Source organism: Oncorhynchus tshawytscha, unplaced genomic scaffold, assembly GCF_018296145.1.
Source record: "Oncorhynchus tshawytscha isolate Ot180627B unplaced genomic scaffold, Otsh_v2.0 Un_scaffold_4246_pilon_pilon, whole genome shotgun sequence".
Taxonomy (NCBI): Eukaryota; Metazoa; Chordata; class Actinopteri; order Salmoniformes; family Salmonidae; genus Oncorhynchus; species Oncorhynchus tshawytscha.
In genome coordinates this window covers 1,242,482-1,257,236 of record NW_024609831.1, presented here as the reverse complement: position 1 = coordinate 1,257,236, position 14,755 = coordinate 1,242,482, and the positions used below count along the sequence as shown (strand labels likewise).

Genomic DNA, 14,755 nt, shown 5'->3' with positions numbered 1-14,755 from the left:
TTTGCACATCGTTACAACACTGTATATAGACATAATATGACATATGAAATGTCTTTATTCTTTTGGAACCTTTGTGAGTGCAATGTTTACCGTTCTTTTTTTTATTCTTTATTTCACGTTTGTTTATTATCTATTATGTAAACATATGTTTCCCAGGCCAGTAAAGCCCTTTGAATGAATTGAGAGAATGAGAGACAGCCGATCCTTTCTTATCCTCCAGCTCCCGAGGGCAGCCCAAGCTGTGAGGCTGCAGCTTGTGAAGGAGGGGGAAAAGGAAGGGGCAGCTTGGGAAGGAGCGGGAAAAGGAAGGGGCAGCTTGGGAAAGAGGGGGAAAAGGAAGGGGAAGCTTGGGAAGGAGGGGGGGAAGGAAGGGGCAGCTTGGGAAGGAGGGGGAAAAGGAAGGGGCAGCTTGGGAAGGAGGGGGAAAAGGAAGGGGCAGCTTGGGAAGGAGGGGGAAAAGGAAGGGGCAGCTTGGGAAGGAGGGGGAAGCTTGGGAAGGAGGGGGCAAAGGAAGGGGCAGCTTGGGAAGGAGGGGGAAAAGGAAGGGGCAGCTTGGGAAGGAGGGGGAGAAGGAAGAGGCAGCTTGGGAAGGAGGGGGAGAAGGAAGGGGCAGCTTGGGAAGGAGGGGGAGAAGGAAGGGGCAGCTTGGGAAAGAGGGGGGGAAAGGAAGGGGAAGCTTGGGAAGGAGGGGGAAAAGGAAGGGGCAGCTTGGGAAGGAGGGGGAGAAGGAAGGGGCAGCTTGGGAAGGAGGGGGAAAAGGAAGGGGCAGCTTGGGAAGGAGGGGGAAAAGGAAGGGGCAGCTTGGGAAGGAGGGGGAGAAGGAAGGGGCAGCTTGGGAAGGAGGGGGAAAGGAAGGGGCAGCTTGGGAAGGAGGGGGAAAAGGAAGGGGCAGCTTGGGAAGGAGGGGGAGAAGGAAGGGGCAGCTTGGGAAGGAGGGGGAGAAGGAAAGGGCAGCTTGGGAAGGAGGGGGAGAAGGAAGGGGCAGCTTGGGAAAGAGGGGGAAAAGGAAGGGGAAGCTTGGGAAGGAGGGGGAGAAGGAAGGGGAAGCTTGGGAAGGAGGGGGAGAAGGAAGGGGCAGCTTGGGAAGGAGGGGGAGAAGGAAGGGGCAGCTTGGGAAGGAGGGGGAAAAGGAAGGGGCAGCTTGGGAAGGAGGGGGAAAAGGAAGGGGCAGCTTGGGAAGGAGGGGGAAAAGGAAGGGGCAGCTTGGGAAGGAGGGGGAAAGGAAGGGGCAGCTTGGGAAGGAGGGGGAAAAGGAAGGGGCAGCTTGGGAAGGAGGGGGAAAGGAAGGGGCAGCTTGGGAAGGAGGGGGAAAGGAAGGGGCAGCTTGGGAAGGAGGGGGAGAAGGAAGGGGCAGCTTGGGAAGGAGGGGGAGAGAAGGAAGGGGCAGCTTGGGAAGGAGGGGGAGAAGGAAGGGGCAGCTTGGGAAGGAGGGGGAAAAGGAAGGGGCTGCTTGGTGATGGATGTGGGCGGGGGCAAAAAGCACCAGCCTCTGAGCGGATCAGGGGTTTGAGCAGTGACGTATACTCTTGAAATGGTTCTTCGGCTGTCCCCATAGGAAAACCCTTTGAAGAACCCTTTTTGGTTGCAGGTAGAACCCTTTTGAGTGCCATTTAGAACACTTTAAACAGAGGGTTCTACATAGAACCCCAAATAATTCTACCTGAAACCAAAAAGCGTTATATTTGGAACAAAAAAGGTTTATTCTATGGGGACAGCCGAACAACCCTTTTGGAAGCCTTTTATCTAAGTGTGTAGCTCTGGGGATAGAGGCCGGGGACAGGGGCTGGGGATAGAGGCCCGAGGGCAGGGGCTTGGGATAGAGGCCGGGGACAGGGGCTGGGGATAGAGACCGGGGGCAGGGGCTGGGGATAGAGGCCGAGGGCAGGGGCTTGGGATAGAGGCCGGGGACAGGGGCTGGGGATAGAGGCCGGGGACAGGGGCTGGGGATAGAGGCCGGGGGCAGGGGCTTGGAATAGAGGCCGGGGGCAGGGGCTTGGGATAGAGGCCGGGGACAGGGGCTGGGGATAGAGGCCGGGGGCAGGGGCTTGGGATAGAGGCCGGGGGACAGGGGCTGGGGATAGAGGCCGGGGGCAGGGGCTGGGGATAGAGGCCGAGGGCAGGGGCTTGGGATAGAGGCCGGGAACAGGTGCTGGGGATAGAGAACGGGGGCTGGGGATAGAGGCCGAGGGCAGGGGCTGGGGATAGAGACCGAGGCCAGGGGCTGGGGATAGAGGCCGGGGGCAGGGGCTGGGGATAGAGGCCGGGGACAGGGGCTGGGGATAGAGGCCGGGGGCAGGGGCTGGGGATAGAGGCCGAGGGCAGGGGCTTGGTATAGAGGCCGGGGACAGGGGCTGGAGGCTGGGGATAGAGGCCGGGGACAGGAGCTGGGGATAGAGGCCGGGGGCAGGGGCTCGGGATAGAGGCCGGGGGCAGGGGCTTGGGATAGAGGCCGGGACAGGGGCTGGGGATAGAGGCCGGGGACAGGGGCTGGGGATAGAGGCCGGGGACAGGGGCTGGGGATAGAGGCCGAGGGCAGGGACTGGGGATAGAGGCCGGGGGCAGGGGCTGGGGATAGAGGCCGAGGGCAGGGGCTGGGGATAGAGGCCGGGGACAGGGGCTGGGGATAGAGGCCGGGGGCAGGGGCTGGGGATAGAGGCCGAGGGCAGGGGTTGGGGATAGAGGCCGGGGACAGGGGCTGGGGATAGAGGCCGGGGACAGGGGCTGGGGATAGAGGCTGGGGATAGAGGCCGGGGACAGGGGCTGGAGATAGAGGCCGGGGGCTGGGGATAGAGGCGGGGGCAGGGGCTGGGGTTAGAGGCCGGGGGAAGGGGCTGGGGTTAGAGGCCGGGGGCAGGGGCTGGGGTTAGAGGCCGGGGGCAGGGTCTGGGGATAGAGGCCGGGGGCAGGGGCTGGGGTTAGAGGAGGAGAGGCAGGTGACTTGCTTCAGCCACAGATCAAAAATCCGATTATCCCCAATGACTGATGACATAGGGACCGGTGGGAGTTGATTGGAGAAAATCTCTTGTCTTTCTTGATGTCCGTTTTAAGCTGTTAAGCTTTTTTGGTGCAGTATTTGTCTTTTGAGTATAGTTCTGAAAGGCTTGATATCTAGGGCTCAAATGCTCACACTTTACTGGGCTTTGTTGGAACACGTGTCACCATGTTCTGACTGCTGTGTCACCAGATGACCCTCCAAACAGCCTCAAACAACCCCCAACAGTCCACCACCAACTGAAACAGTAAACTAGGAACACTGAAATCACCTCAGAATCACAAAAACTGTCCTTAAAGTGCCCACAGTCAGATGTGTAACTGTAGTCTGTGTGTGTGTGTGTGCGTGCCTGTGTGTTGGCAGATCGTTGAAGAACAGCTGTGTGATGCTGTGGCTGCTGGTCCTTGTCCTGCCCGGGGTAGCATGCAGTGCCCTGACCCAGAACCTTCTACAGCCAGACAATGACCACAGAGACGGTGAGTCACACAGCCCACTACACCCTGACCTCAAAGTCCACTAGATAGACTGTCTCTGTGGGTGTCTCTGTGTATCTCTGTGGGTGTCTCTGTGTATCTCTGTGAATCTCTGTGTATCTCTGTGGGTGTCTGTGTATCTCTGTGGGTGTCTGTGTATCTCTGTGGGAGTCTCTGTGTATCTCTGTGGATGTCTCTGTGGGTGTCTGTGAATCTCTGTGTATCTCTGTGGGTGTCTCTGTGTATCTCTTTGGGTGTCTCTGTGTATCTCTTTGGGTGTCTGTTTGTATCTCTTTGGGTGTCTCTGTGTATCTCTCTGTATCTCTGTTGGTGTTTCTGTGTATCTCTTTGGGTGTCTCTGTGTATCTCTTTGGGTGTCTCTGAGTATCTCTGTGTATCTCTGTGGGTGCCTCTGTGTATCTCTGTGTATCTCTGTGTATCTCTTTGGGTGTCTCTATGTATCTCTTTGGGTGTCTGTTTGTATCTCTGTGGGTGTCACTGTGAATCTCTGTGTATCTCTTTGGGTGTCTCTGTGGGTGTCTCAGTGTATCTCTGTCAGTGTCTCTATGTATCTCTGTGTTTCTCTGTGGGTGTCTCTGTGTATCTCTGTGGGTGTCTGTGAATCTCTGTGTATCTCTGTGGGTGTCTCTGTGTATCTCTGTGGGTGTCTCTGTGTATCTCTTTGGGTGTCTCTGTGTATCTCTGTGTATCTCTTTGGGTGTCTCTGTATATCTATTTGGGTGTCTGTGTATCTCTGTGTATCTCTGTGGGTGTCTCTGTGTATCTCTTTGGGTGTCTCTGTGTATCTCTTTGGGTGTCTCTGAGTATCTCTGTGTATCTCTTTGGGTGTCTCTGTGTATCTCTGTGGGTGCCTCTGTGTATCTCTGTGTATCTCTTTGGGTGTGTCTATATATCTCTTTGGGTGTCTGTTTGTATCTCTGTGGGTGTCACTGTGAATCTCTGTGTATCTCTTTGGGTGTCTCTGCGTGTCTCTGTGGGTGTCTCAGTGTATCTCTGTCAGTGTCTCTATGTATCTCTGTGTTTCTCTGTGGGTGTCTCTGTGTATCTCTGTGGGTGTCTGTGAATCTCTGTGTATCTCTGTGGGTGTCTCTGTGTATCTCTGTGGGTGTCTCTGTGTATCTCTTTGGGTGTCTCTGTGTATCTCTGGGTGTCTCTGTGTATCTCTGTGTATCTCTTTGGGTGTCTCTGTGTATCTCTTTGGGTGTCTCTGTGTATCTCTTTGGGTGTCTCTGAGTATCTCTGTGTATCTCTTTGGGTGTCTCTGTGTATCTCTGTGGGTGCCTCTGTGTATCTCTGTGTATCTCTGTGTATCTCTTTGGGTGTCTCTATATATCTCTTTGGGTGTCTGTTTGTATCTCTGTGGGTGTCTCTGTGTATCTCTGTGTATCTCTTTGGGTGTCTCTGTGTATCTCTTTGGGTGTCTCTGTGTATCTCTTTGGGTGTCTCTGTGTATCTCTGTGTATCTCTTTGGGTGTCTCTGTGTATCTCTTTGGGTGTCTCTGTGTATCTCTGTGGGTGTCTCTGTGTATCTCTTTGGGTGTCTCTGTGTATCTCTGGGTGTCTCTGTGTATCTCTGTGTATCTCTTTGGGTGTCTCTGTGTATCTCTTTGGGTGTCTCTGTGTATCTCTGTGTATCTCTGTGGGTGTCTCTGTGTATCTCTTTGGGTGTCTCTGAGTATCTCTTTGGGTGTCTGTTTGTATCTCTGTGGGTGTCTGTGAATCTCTGTGTATCTCTGTGGGTGTCTCTGTGTATCTCTGTGGGTGTCTCTGTGTATCTCTGTCAGTGTCTCTATGTATCTCTGTGTAACTCCATGTTTCTCTGTGAGTGTCTCTGTGAATCTCTGTGTATCTTTGTGGGTGTCTCTGTGTATCTCTGTCTATCTCTGTGGGTGTCTCTGTGTATCTCTTTGGGTGTCTGTGTATCTCTTTGGGTGTCTGTGTATCTCCGTGGGTGTCTTTGTGTATCTCTGTGTATCTCTGTGGGTGCCTCTGTGTATCCCTTTCCGTCTCTCTGTGTATCTCTGTGGGTGTCTCTGTGGGTGTCGTTGTGTATCTCTGTGTATCTCTGTGGGTGTCTCTGTGTATCTCTGTGGGTGTCTCTGTGTATCCCTTTCCGTCTCTCTGTGTATCTCTGTGGGTGTGTCTGTGGGTGTCGTTGTGTATCTCTGTGTATCTCTGTGGGTGTCTCTGTGTATCTCTTTGGGTGTCTCTGTGTATCTCTGTGGGTGTCTCTGTGTATCTCTGTGGGTGCCTCTGTGTATCCCTTTCCGTCTCTCTGTGTATCTCTGTGGGTGTATCTCTGTGTATCTCTGTGGGTGTCTCTGTGTATCTCTGTGGGTGTCTCTGTGTATCTCTTTGGCTGTATCTGTGTCTCTCTGTGCAGTAGTCGCAACATTGCGGTCCAATTGACATTGGATTCTATTTCTGGTGCCTCCCGTTCCACTTTGTTTGGGCAGAGGTAATTCCTGTCGTTCCATGGGTCTGTATGGCACCCATTTGTTGTTTGTTGAGCAGCGTTCAGTTCAAGAGAAAAATGTCTAAATTCTCAGAAGTGGACACAGAGAGCCCAGTGTGCCCCATTGAATCAGCCACTGCCATGCTTAAGACCAAATGCCTTGCTGGTGGCTCTCTCTTTAGAAACGGTCCAGGGACTTCCAATGTTGTTTGTTCTTTTGTAGTGTGGAATACTTTACAACAGTGTTCTTCAGTCCAGGTGGTACCCAGGTTTTAGTTACAGTCAGTGCATCACCACTTGAAACTAATCACGGGCTTGCTGATTAGGTAAATCAATAGATAACTAGATAACTAGTTACATTTATAATAAATTGTGTTTATTCTAGGATGTAAAAATGCCTCCACAGTCAACACCCTTGTCGACCAGGACTGAAGAGATTTCCTTATTCAGTCAATTGTGTTTATTATACAGCATTTTCATCCTTTCTGTGGAAAACATTTAACTGAAACAAAAGTAGGCAGTGCTCCTAATTCTGTTGTCTCGTTCCCCCTCCAGTCTGAGTAACAGATGTGGGGCAGGCAGCAATCCTCTCATAGTGGAACCTGGTCGTCAGCTTGTCATTTGTGTGATACCCTGCTCTTCGCTGCTTGTTCAGTGAATAAAACAGAACATGAGTTGTGAATTATATATTAGGCCTACCTGCTTGCCGGCCTCCACAGACATAGCAACGCTGCCTCTACAGAGGGAGGAAGACAGCTGGTCTGGTTAAACCTTGATATCGGTTTATGGAAGCGACTGAATAATATATACTTAGCTGAGCTGCCGAGGTACCAGTTTGTTCCTGGTTAAGCCATCTGCTTAGCCTGCTAGTTGTTAAAGTAAGGCAGCAGTTGTTGAGCTAAGGTAACGGTGTATTAGACTATTTCCACCATCTTCCCCTTACATGAGTTTATCATCGTCAGATAATGTGTCTGCATGTAAACTCATTCAGGGAGAATAGGGTGGAGAGAAGGACATGAAGGCTGTCTATTCTACTACGTCCTACACTGTCTGGTCTGTGTACCCTGCAGCTCTTCAGAACTCACAGTGGGAGACTCATCATGGACAATGTGGCCAGTACAGTACAATACATTCCCTTTTGACAGAACAGAAGCTTGATCAAGGACAGAGGGGAACAAATGAGTGACATTTTCAGTGTGCTTCATTTAGTAAGATGAATATTCAATTGATATTCAATTTGCCGGTGCTAAAAATGCTAGTGTTTTTGTTGCACTTTAGATAAAACATTATGCAGTCAAGAAACCAATCTTAAGACTTACTTTATATATGTATGTATATATGTATGTATGTATGTATGTATGTATGTATGTATGTATGTATGTATGTATGTATGTATGTATGTATGTATGTATGTATGTATGTATGTATGTATGTATGTATGTATGTATGTATGTATGTATGTATGTATGTATGTATGTATGTATGTATGTATGTATGTATGTATGTATGTATGTATGTATGTATGTATGTATGTATGTTTGTATGTATGTACAAAGTTTGGACACACCTACTCATTCAAGGGCTGTTCTTTATTTTGACTATTTCCTACATTGTAGAATAATAGTGAAGACATCCTAACTATGAAATAACACATGGAATCATGTAGTAACCAAAAAAGTGTTAAACGAATAAATGTATTTTAGATTCTTCAAAGTAGCAAAGCTGATGACAGCTTTGCACACTCTTGGCATTCTGTCAACCAGCTTCATGAGGAATGCTTTTCCAACCGTCTTAATGCGTTGGAGCCAATCAGCTCAAATAAGCAAAGAGAAATGAAGGTCAGTCAATGTGGAAAGTTTCAAGAACTGTAAAGTTTCCTTTTTTAAACCTAGGCAAGTCAGTTAAGAACAAATTCTTATTTACAATGACAGCCTAGCAGTGGGTTAATTGCCTTGTTCAGGGGCAGAACAACAGATTTTTACCTTGTCAGCTCTGGGATTTGATCTAGCAACCTTTTGGTTACTGGCCTAACGTTCTAACCACTAGGCTACCTGCCACCCCAAGTGCAGTTGCAAAAACCGCTTTGATGAAACTGTCTCTCATGAAGACCGCCACAGGAAAGGAAGACCCAGAGTTACCTCTGCTGCAGAGGATAAGTTCATTAGAGTTAACTGCACCTCAGTTTGCAGCCCAAATAAATACTTCACAGAGTTCAAGTAACAGACACATCACAACATCATCTTTTCAGAGGAGACGGCGTGAATCAGGCCTTTATGGTCCAATTGCTGCAAAGAAAACGACTACTAAAGGACACCAGTGAGAAGAAGAGACTTGCTTTGGCCAAGAAACACGAACAATGGGCCTTAGAGGAGGAGGAGGAGGAGGAGGTGTGATGGTGTGGGGGTGCTTTGCTTTTGACACTGTCAGTGGCACACTTAACCAGCATGGCAACAACAGCATTCTGCAGGACAATGACCCGGGCAACGAAGGAGTGGCTTCGTAAGAAGCATTTCAAGGTCCTGGAGTGGCCTAGCCAGTCTCCAGATCTCAACCCCATAAAAAATCTTTGGAGGGAGTTGAAAGTCCGTGTTGCCCAGCAACAGCCCCAAAACATCACTGCTCTAGAGGATATCTGCATGGAGGAATGGGCCAAAATACCAGCAACAGTGTGTGAAAACCTTGTGAAGGCTTACAGAAAACGTTTGACCTCTGTCATTGCCAACAAAGGGTATATAACAAAGTATTGAGATAAATTTTTGTTATTGACCAAATACTTATTTTCCACCATAATTTGCAAATAAATAAATTAAAAATCCTACAATATGATTTTCTGATTTTTTTTCTTCTCATTTTGTCTGTCATAGTTGAAGTGTACCTATGATGAAAATTACAGGCCTCTCTCATCTTTTTGTAGTTACAGTAAGTATTATGATGGGTTGCCTACTGTATATGGTGTAGTTACAGTAAGTATGTTGATGGGTTGCCTACTGTATATATTGTAGTTACCGTAAGTATTATGATGGGTTGCCTGCTGTATATATTGTAGTTACAGTAAGTATTATGATGGGTTGCCTACTGTATATGGTGTAGTTACAGTAAGTATTATGATGGGTTGCCTGCTGTATATATTGTAGTTACAGTAAGTATTATGATGGGTTGCCTACTGTATATGGTGTAGTTACAGTAAGTATTATGATGGGGTGCCTACTGTATATATTGTAGTTACAGTAAGTATTATGATGGGTTGCCTACTGTATATATTGTAGTTACAGTAAGTATTATGATGGGTTGCCTACTGTATATATTGTAGTTACAGTAAGTATGTTGATGGGTTGCCTACTGTATATATTGTAGTTACAGTAAGTATTATGATGGGTTGCCTGCTGTATATATTGTAGTTACAGTAAGTATTATGATGGGTTGCCTACTGTATATATTGTAGTTACAGTAAGTATTATGATGGGTTGCCTACTGTATATATTGTAGTTACAGTAAGTATTATGATGGGTTGCCTGCTGTATATATTGTAGTTACAGTAAGTATTATGATGGGTTGCCTACTGTATATATTGTAGTTACAGTAAGTATTATGATGGGTTGCCTGCTGTATATATTGTAGTTACAGTAAGTATTATGATGGGTTACCTACTGTATATGGTGTAGTTACAGTAAGTATTATGATGGGTTGCCTACTGTATATATTGTAGTTACAGTAAGTATGTTGATGGGTTGCCTACTGTATATGGTGTAGTTACAGTAAGTATTATGATGGGTTGCCTACTGTATATATTGTAGTTACAGTAAGTATTATGATGGGTTGCCTACTGTATATGTTGCAACACTACTACTGAAGTCAGTGATGCTTATCTGGTGAACAGGTCACATGAACAAGGACCTTACTCTGACTGGACCCATCTAATTTGTCTAAGGTATTCTGTATCCTACTCAATTAAGCACTGACCATCTCTAACTAGTGTTATGACTACTGCACCTAATAGTGCTAATGCAGTGGAGGTAAGCTCTCACAGCACAGCCCCTCTATGACCACAGTCATAGCACTAATACAGTGGTAAGCTAGTCGCTTACTGTAGTAAGCTAGTCGTTCATAGTCTAATACATAGCGGAGGTAAGCTCTCAGCTGGTTGTTCATAGTCTAATATGTAGCGGAGGTAAGCTCTCAGCTGATTGTTCATAGTCTAATATGTAGCAGAGGTAAGCTCTCAGCTGGTCGTTCATAGTCTAATATGTAGCGGAGGTAAGCTCTCAGCTGGTTGTTCATAGTCTAATATATAGAGGAGGTAAGCTCTCAGCTGGTTGTTCATACTCTAATACATAGCGGAGGTAAGCTCTCAGCTGGTTGTTCATAGTCTAATATGTAGAGGAGGTAAGCTCTCAGCTGGTTGTTCATAGTCTAATACGTAGCGGAGGTAAGCTCTCAGCTGGTTGTTCATAGTCTAATATATAGAGGAGGTAAGCTCTCAGCTGGTTGTTCATACTCTAATACATAGCGGAGGTAAGCTCTCAGCTGGTTGTTCATAGTCTAATATATAGAGGAGGTAAGCTCTCAGCTGGTTGTTCATACTCTAATACATAGTGGAGGTAAGCTCTCAGCTGGTTGTTCATAGTCTAATATATAGAGGAGGTAAGCTCTCAGCTGGTTGTTCATACTCTAATACATAGCGGAGGTAAGCTCTCAGCTGGTTGTTCATAGTCTAATATGTAGAGGAGGTAAGCTCTCAGCTGGTTGTTCATAGTCTAATACGTAGCGGAGGTCAGCTCTCAACTGGTTGTTCATAGTCTAATATGTAGCGGAGGTAAGCTCTCAGCTGGTCGTTCATAGTCTAATATATAGAGGAGGTAAGTTCTCAGCTGGTTGTTCATAGTCGAATATGTAGTGGAGCTCTCAGCTGGTCGTTCATAGTCGAATATGTAGTGGAGCTCTCAGCTGGTTGTTCATAGTCGAATATGTAGTGGAGCTCTCAGCTGGTCGTTCATAGTCTAATATGTTTAGTAATACGTTTAGTAAGATATTGCACACACCCACATGTACACACACACCCACATGCACACACACATCACCTACAGACAGCTAATCTCGCTCAGACAATGAGACCCCACCCACAAACACTGGCATATAGCGCTACTGTATTTTGACATCCTAGGAGGATGGTGAGAGAAGCTATAGGAGGATGGGCTCATTGTAATAGAGTCAAAGTTCCATGTATTCCATTGCAGCCAGTACAATGAAAGGAACGGGAAAGAGGGATACCTAGTCAGTTGTACAACTGAATGCATTCAACTGAAATGTGTCTTCCACATTTAATCCAACCTGACATCCACGTCATCAATGAGACCGTCATCCTATCGCTCCTCCCACCAGTATATTGACCCTCTGGTTGACACACCAGTATGTATGTTGACTTGGTATATTGACCCACTGGTTGACATACCAGTATGTACAGTATGTTGACTTGGTATATAGACCCTGTTTTCATCTTGTTCGTTGTTGTCATGAATAACTCATTATATGCCTCAAATTCATACTTAGAAGATAAGTAAGTAAGATATTTCAGTTTTTTATTTTTTATAAATTAGAGAAAAAAAAACTAAAAAGCTGTTTTCAGTTTCTGTTGTGGGGTATTGTGAAGATTTTTATTTATTTAATTATTTTAGAATAAGGCTATAACATAACAAAATGTAGAAAAAGGGAAGTGGTCTGAATAGTTTCTGAATGCACTGTTCGTGTGCCTCAAACACTGCCAAGCGCCTATGAATAGGAAACTGCCAATGTCATATCTATCTAAAGTACAGCACAGTGTCTGTACTGTTATATATGCCTGTCACATGTAGTCTATAAGGCCAGTTTCCAGAGTGGTCCTGTTTTCCTAGTAGGATTTGTGATTCTGAAAAATCCATTGACAAGATTCTTTGCTTTTGTTTAATTTGCTGACTGACTGAGATTACTGGTCCATTAAAAGTCCAGTGGACCAGTGACAAGATGGGTAGGTCAAGGCCTGTTCACTCTAGTGACCTGTGTGTGTGTGTGTGTGTGTGTGTGTGTGTGTGTGTGTGTGTGTGTGTGTGTGTGTGTGTATTTGCGTGCGTGTGTGTGACAGTCAGTCTGTCACTACCATACTGCCTCAGAAACACTGTATTTCCTGACATGGGAAATACATAGAACATTAACTGTCAATTGAACAGCCTTATTCAAGACGGTCATGTTTATTAGCCTTATAAAACTTGTCATGGTGTAATAGCCTCATAAAACATATCATGGGTTAATCATTAAAGCGAAAGGTACTGTCTATACAATGTTTAAATCATAAGTGTCCACGTCACTGTAAGTTACATAATGTGCTTCTTCAGGGAAATAAATGGATTTAAACAGTAACTGTTTGTTCCAGTCAGCCTGAGTGTCACTGTTGGAGATGTAATCCTTCTCACGAGGTCCTGCTGTTTGATTTGGGGTTCAGTTCAGTTTCCTACCAGCTGTTGCTCTCAACAAGAGTCGTAAGACCAACCTGTATATTAGCTTCAACTTGTTTTTGGTGCAACTGGACCCCCCCTTCAGTGTGTGTGCTATGCTTTACAACTGTTTGTTTTCAAACATATGAGATCTCTGTTTCGAGTTCAATGACATAAGAAGAAAATAACTTCACAAAACACTTGTGTTCAAACTTCCTTAGTTTGTATCACATGGGGTTGTTCCCGCATCACCATCCAGACAAACTCACCTCACCCTTTGTGAGCTTCTATACTGGTTAACGGTTTAACCGTTTTTAGCGTTCACCCAAATGTCATGAACCTGGATTTGAGTTGCCCTGACAACCAAGGCACCTGAGAGGCCCGGTGAAATGTTAAGAGGCTGATGTTTTATAATATGGATTATTTTGATAGCTGAATGATTTTGGCATGTATTTCTTCATGTTTATAAATTGTTGAGCTGTGTATTCAAACTAAGCTTGATGCCCTCAATCTCACACAAATTATCAATGAACCTACCAGGTACAACCCCAAATCAGTAAACACGGGCACCCTCATAGATGTCATCCTAACTAATTCGCCCTCCAAAAACACCTCTGCTGTTTTCAATCAAGATCTCAGCGATCACTGCCTCATTGCCTGCATCCGTAATGGGTCTGCGACCAAGCTGGTCATTGGTGCACCTCAGCCACGCTCAAGGTTCTGAACGACATCATAACCGCCATCGATAAGAGACATTACTGTGCAGCCGTATTCATCGACCTGGCCAAGGCTTTCGACTCTGTCAATCACAACATTCTTATTGGCAGACTCGACAGACTTGGTTTCTCAAATGATAGCCTCGCCTGGTTTACCAACTACTTCTCTGATAGAGTTCAGTGTGTCAAATCGGAGGGCCTGTTGTCTGGACCTCTGACAGTCTCTATGGGGGTGCCACAGGGTTCAATTCTCGGGCCGACTCTTTTCTCTATATACATCAATGATGTTGCTCTTGCTGCCAGTGATTCTCTGATCTACCTCTACGCAGACGACACCATTCTGCATACTTCCGGCCGTTCTTTGGACACTGTGTTAACAACCCTCCAGGCAAGCTTCAATGCCATACAACTCTCCTTCGTGGCCTCCAATTGCTCTTAAATACAAGTAAAACTAAATGCATGCTCTTCAACCGATCGCTACCTGCACCTACCCGCCTGTCCAACATCACTACTCTGGACGGCTCTGACTTAGAATACGTGGACAAATACTTAGGTGTCTGGTTAGACTGTAAACTCTCCTTCCAGACCCATATCAAACATCTCCAATCCAAAGTTAAATCTAGAATTGGCTTCCTATTTCGCAACAAAGCATCCTTCACTCATGCTGCCAAACATACCCTTGTAAAACTGACCATCCTACCAATCCTCGACTTTGGCGATGTCATTTACAAAATAGCCTCCAATACCCTACTGAACAAATTGGATGCAGTCTATCACAGTGCAATCCGTTTTGTCACCAAAGCCCCATATACTACCCACCATTGTGACCTGTACGCTCTCGTTGGTTGGCCCTCGCTTCATACTCGTCGCCAAACCCTCATCTACAAGACCCTGCTAGGTAAAGTCCCCCCTTATCTCAGCTCGCTGGTCACCATAGCATCTCCCACCTGTAGCACACGCTCCAGCAGGTATATCTCTCTAGTCACCCCCAAAACCAATTCTTTCTTTGGCCGCCTCTCCTTCCAGTTCTCTGCTGCCAATGACTGGAACGAACTACAAAAATCTCTGAAACTGGAAACACTTATCTCCCTCACTAGCTTTAAGCAGCAACTGTCAGAGCAGCTCACAGATTACTGCACCTGTACATAGCCCACCTATAATTTAGCCCAAACAACTACCTCTTTCCCAACTGTATTTAATTTATTTATTTATTTTGCTCCTTTGCACCCCATTATTTTATTTCTACTTTGCACATTCTTCCATTGCAAAACTACCATTCCAGTGTTTTACTTGCTATATTGTATTAACTTTGCCACCATGGCCTTTTTTGCCTTTACCTCCCTTCTCACCTCATTTGCTCACTTTGTATATAGACTTGTTTATACTGTATTATTGACTGTATGTTTGTTTTACTCCATGTGTAACTCTGTGTCGTTGTATCTGTCAAACTGCTTTGCTTTATCTTGGCCAGGTCGCAATTGTAAATGAGAACTTGTTCTCAACTTGCCTACCTGGTTAAATAAAGGTAAAATAAAAAAAATGTTTAAAAAATCTCAGCTCACTGGTCACCTTAGCAGCACCCACTCGTAGCACGCGCTCCAGCAGGTATATCTCACTGGTCACCCCCAAAGCCA

General features: G+C 46.2%; 1 protein-coding gene across 1 annotated transcript in view; it reads left to right on the top strand.

The window, feature by feature from the left end:
• Positions 1–14,755, top strand: part of LOC121846167 (prolactin receptor-like) — a 42,429-nt gene that overhangs the window by 20,425 nt on the left and 7,249 nt on the right. Inside the window, exon 2 of the mRNA XM_042319402.1 lies at positions 3,356–3,468. Within this exon, the coding sequence (XP_042175336.1) occupies positions 3,356–3,468 (113 nt within the window). The remainder of the gene's footprint in view (positions 1–3,355; positions 3,469–14,755) is intronic.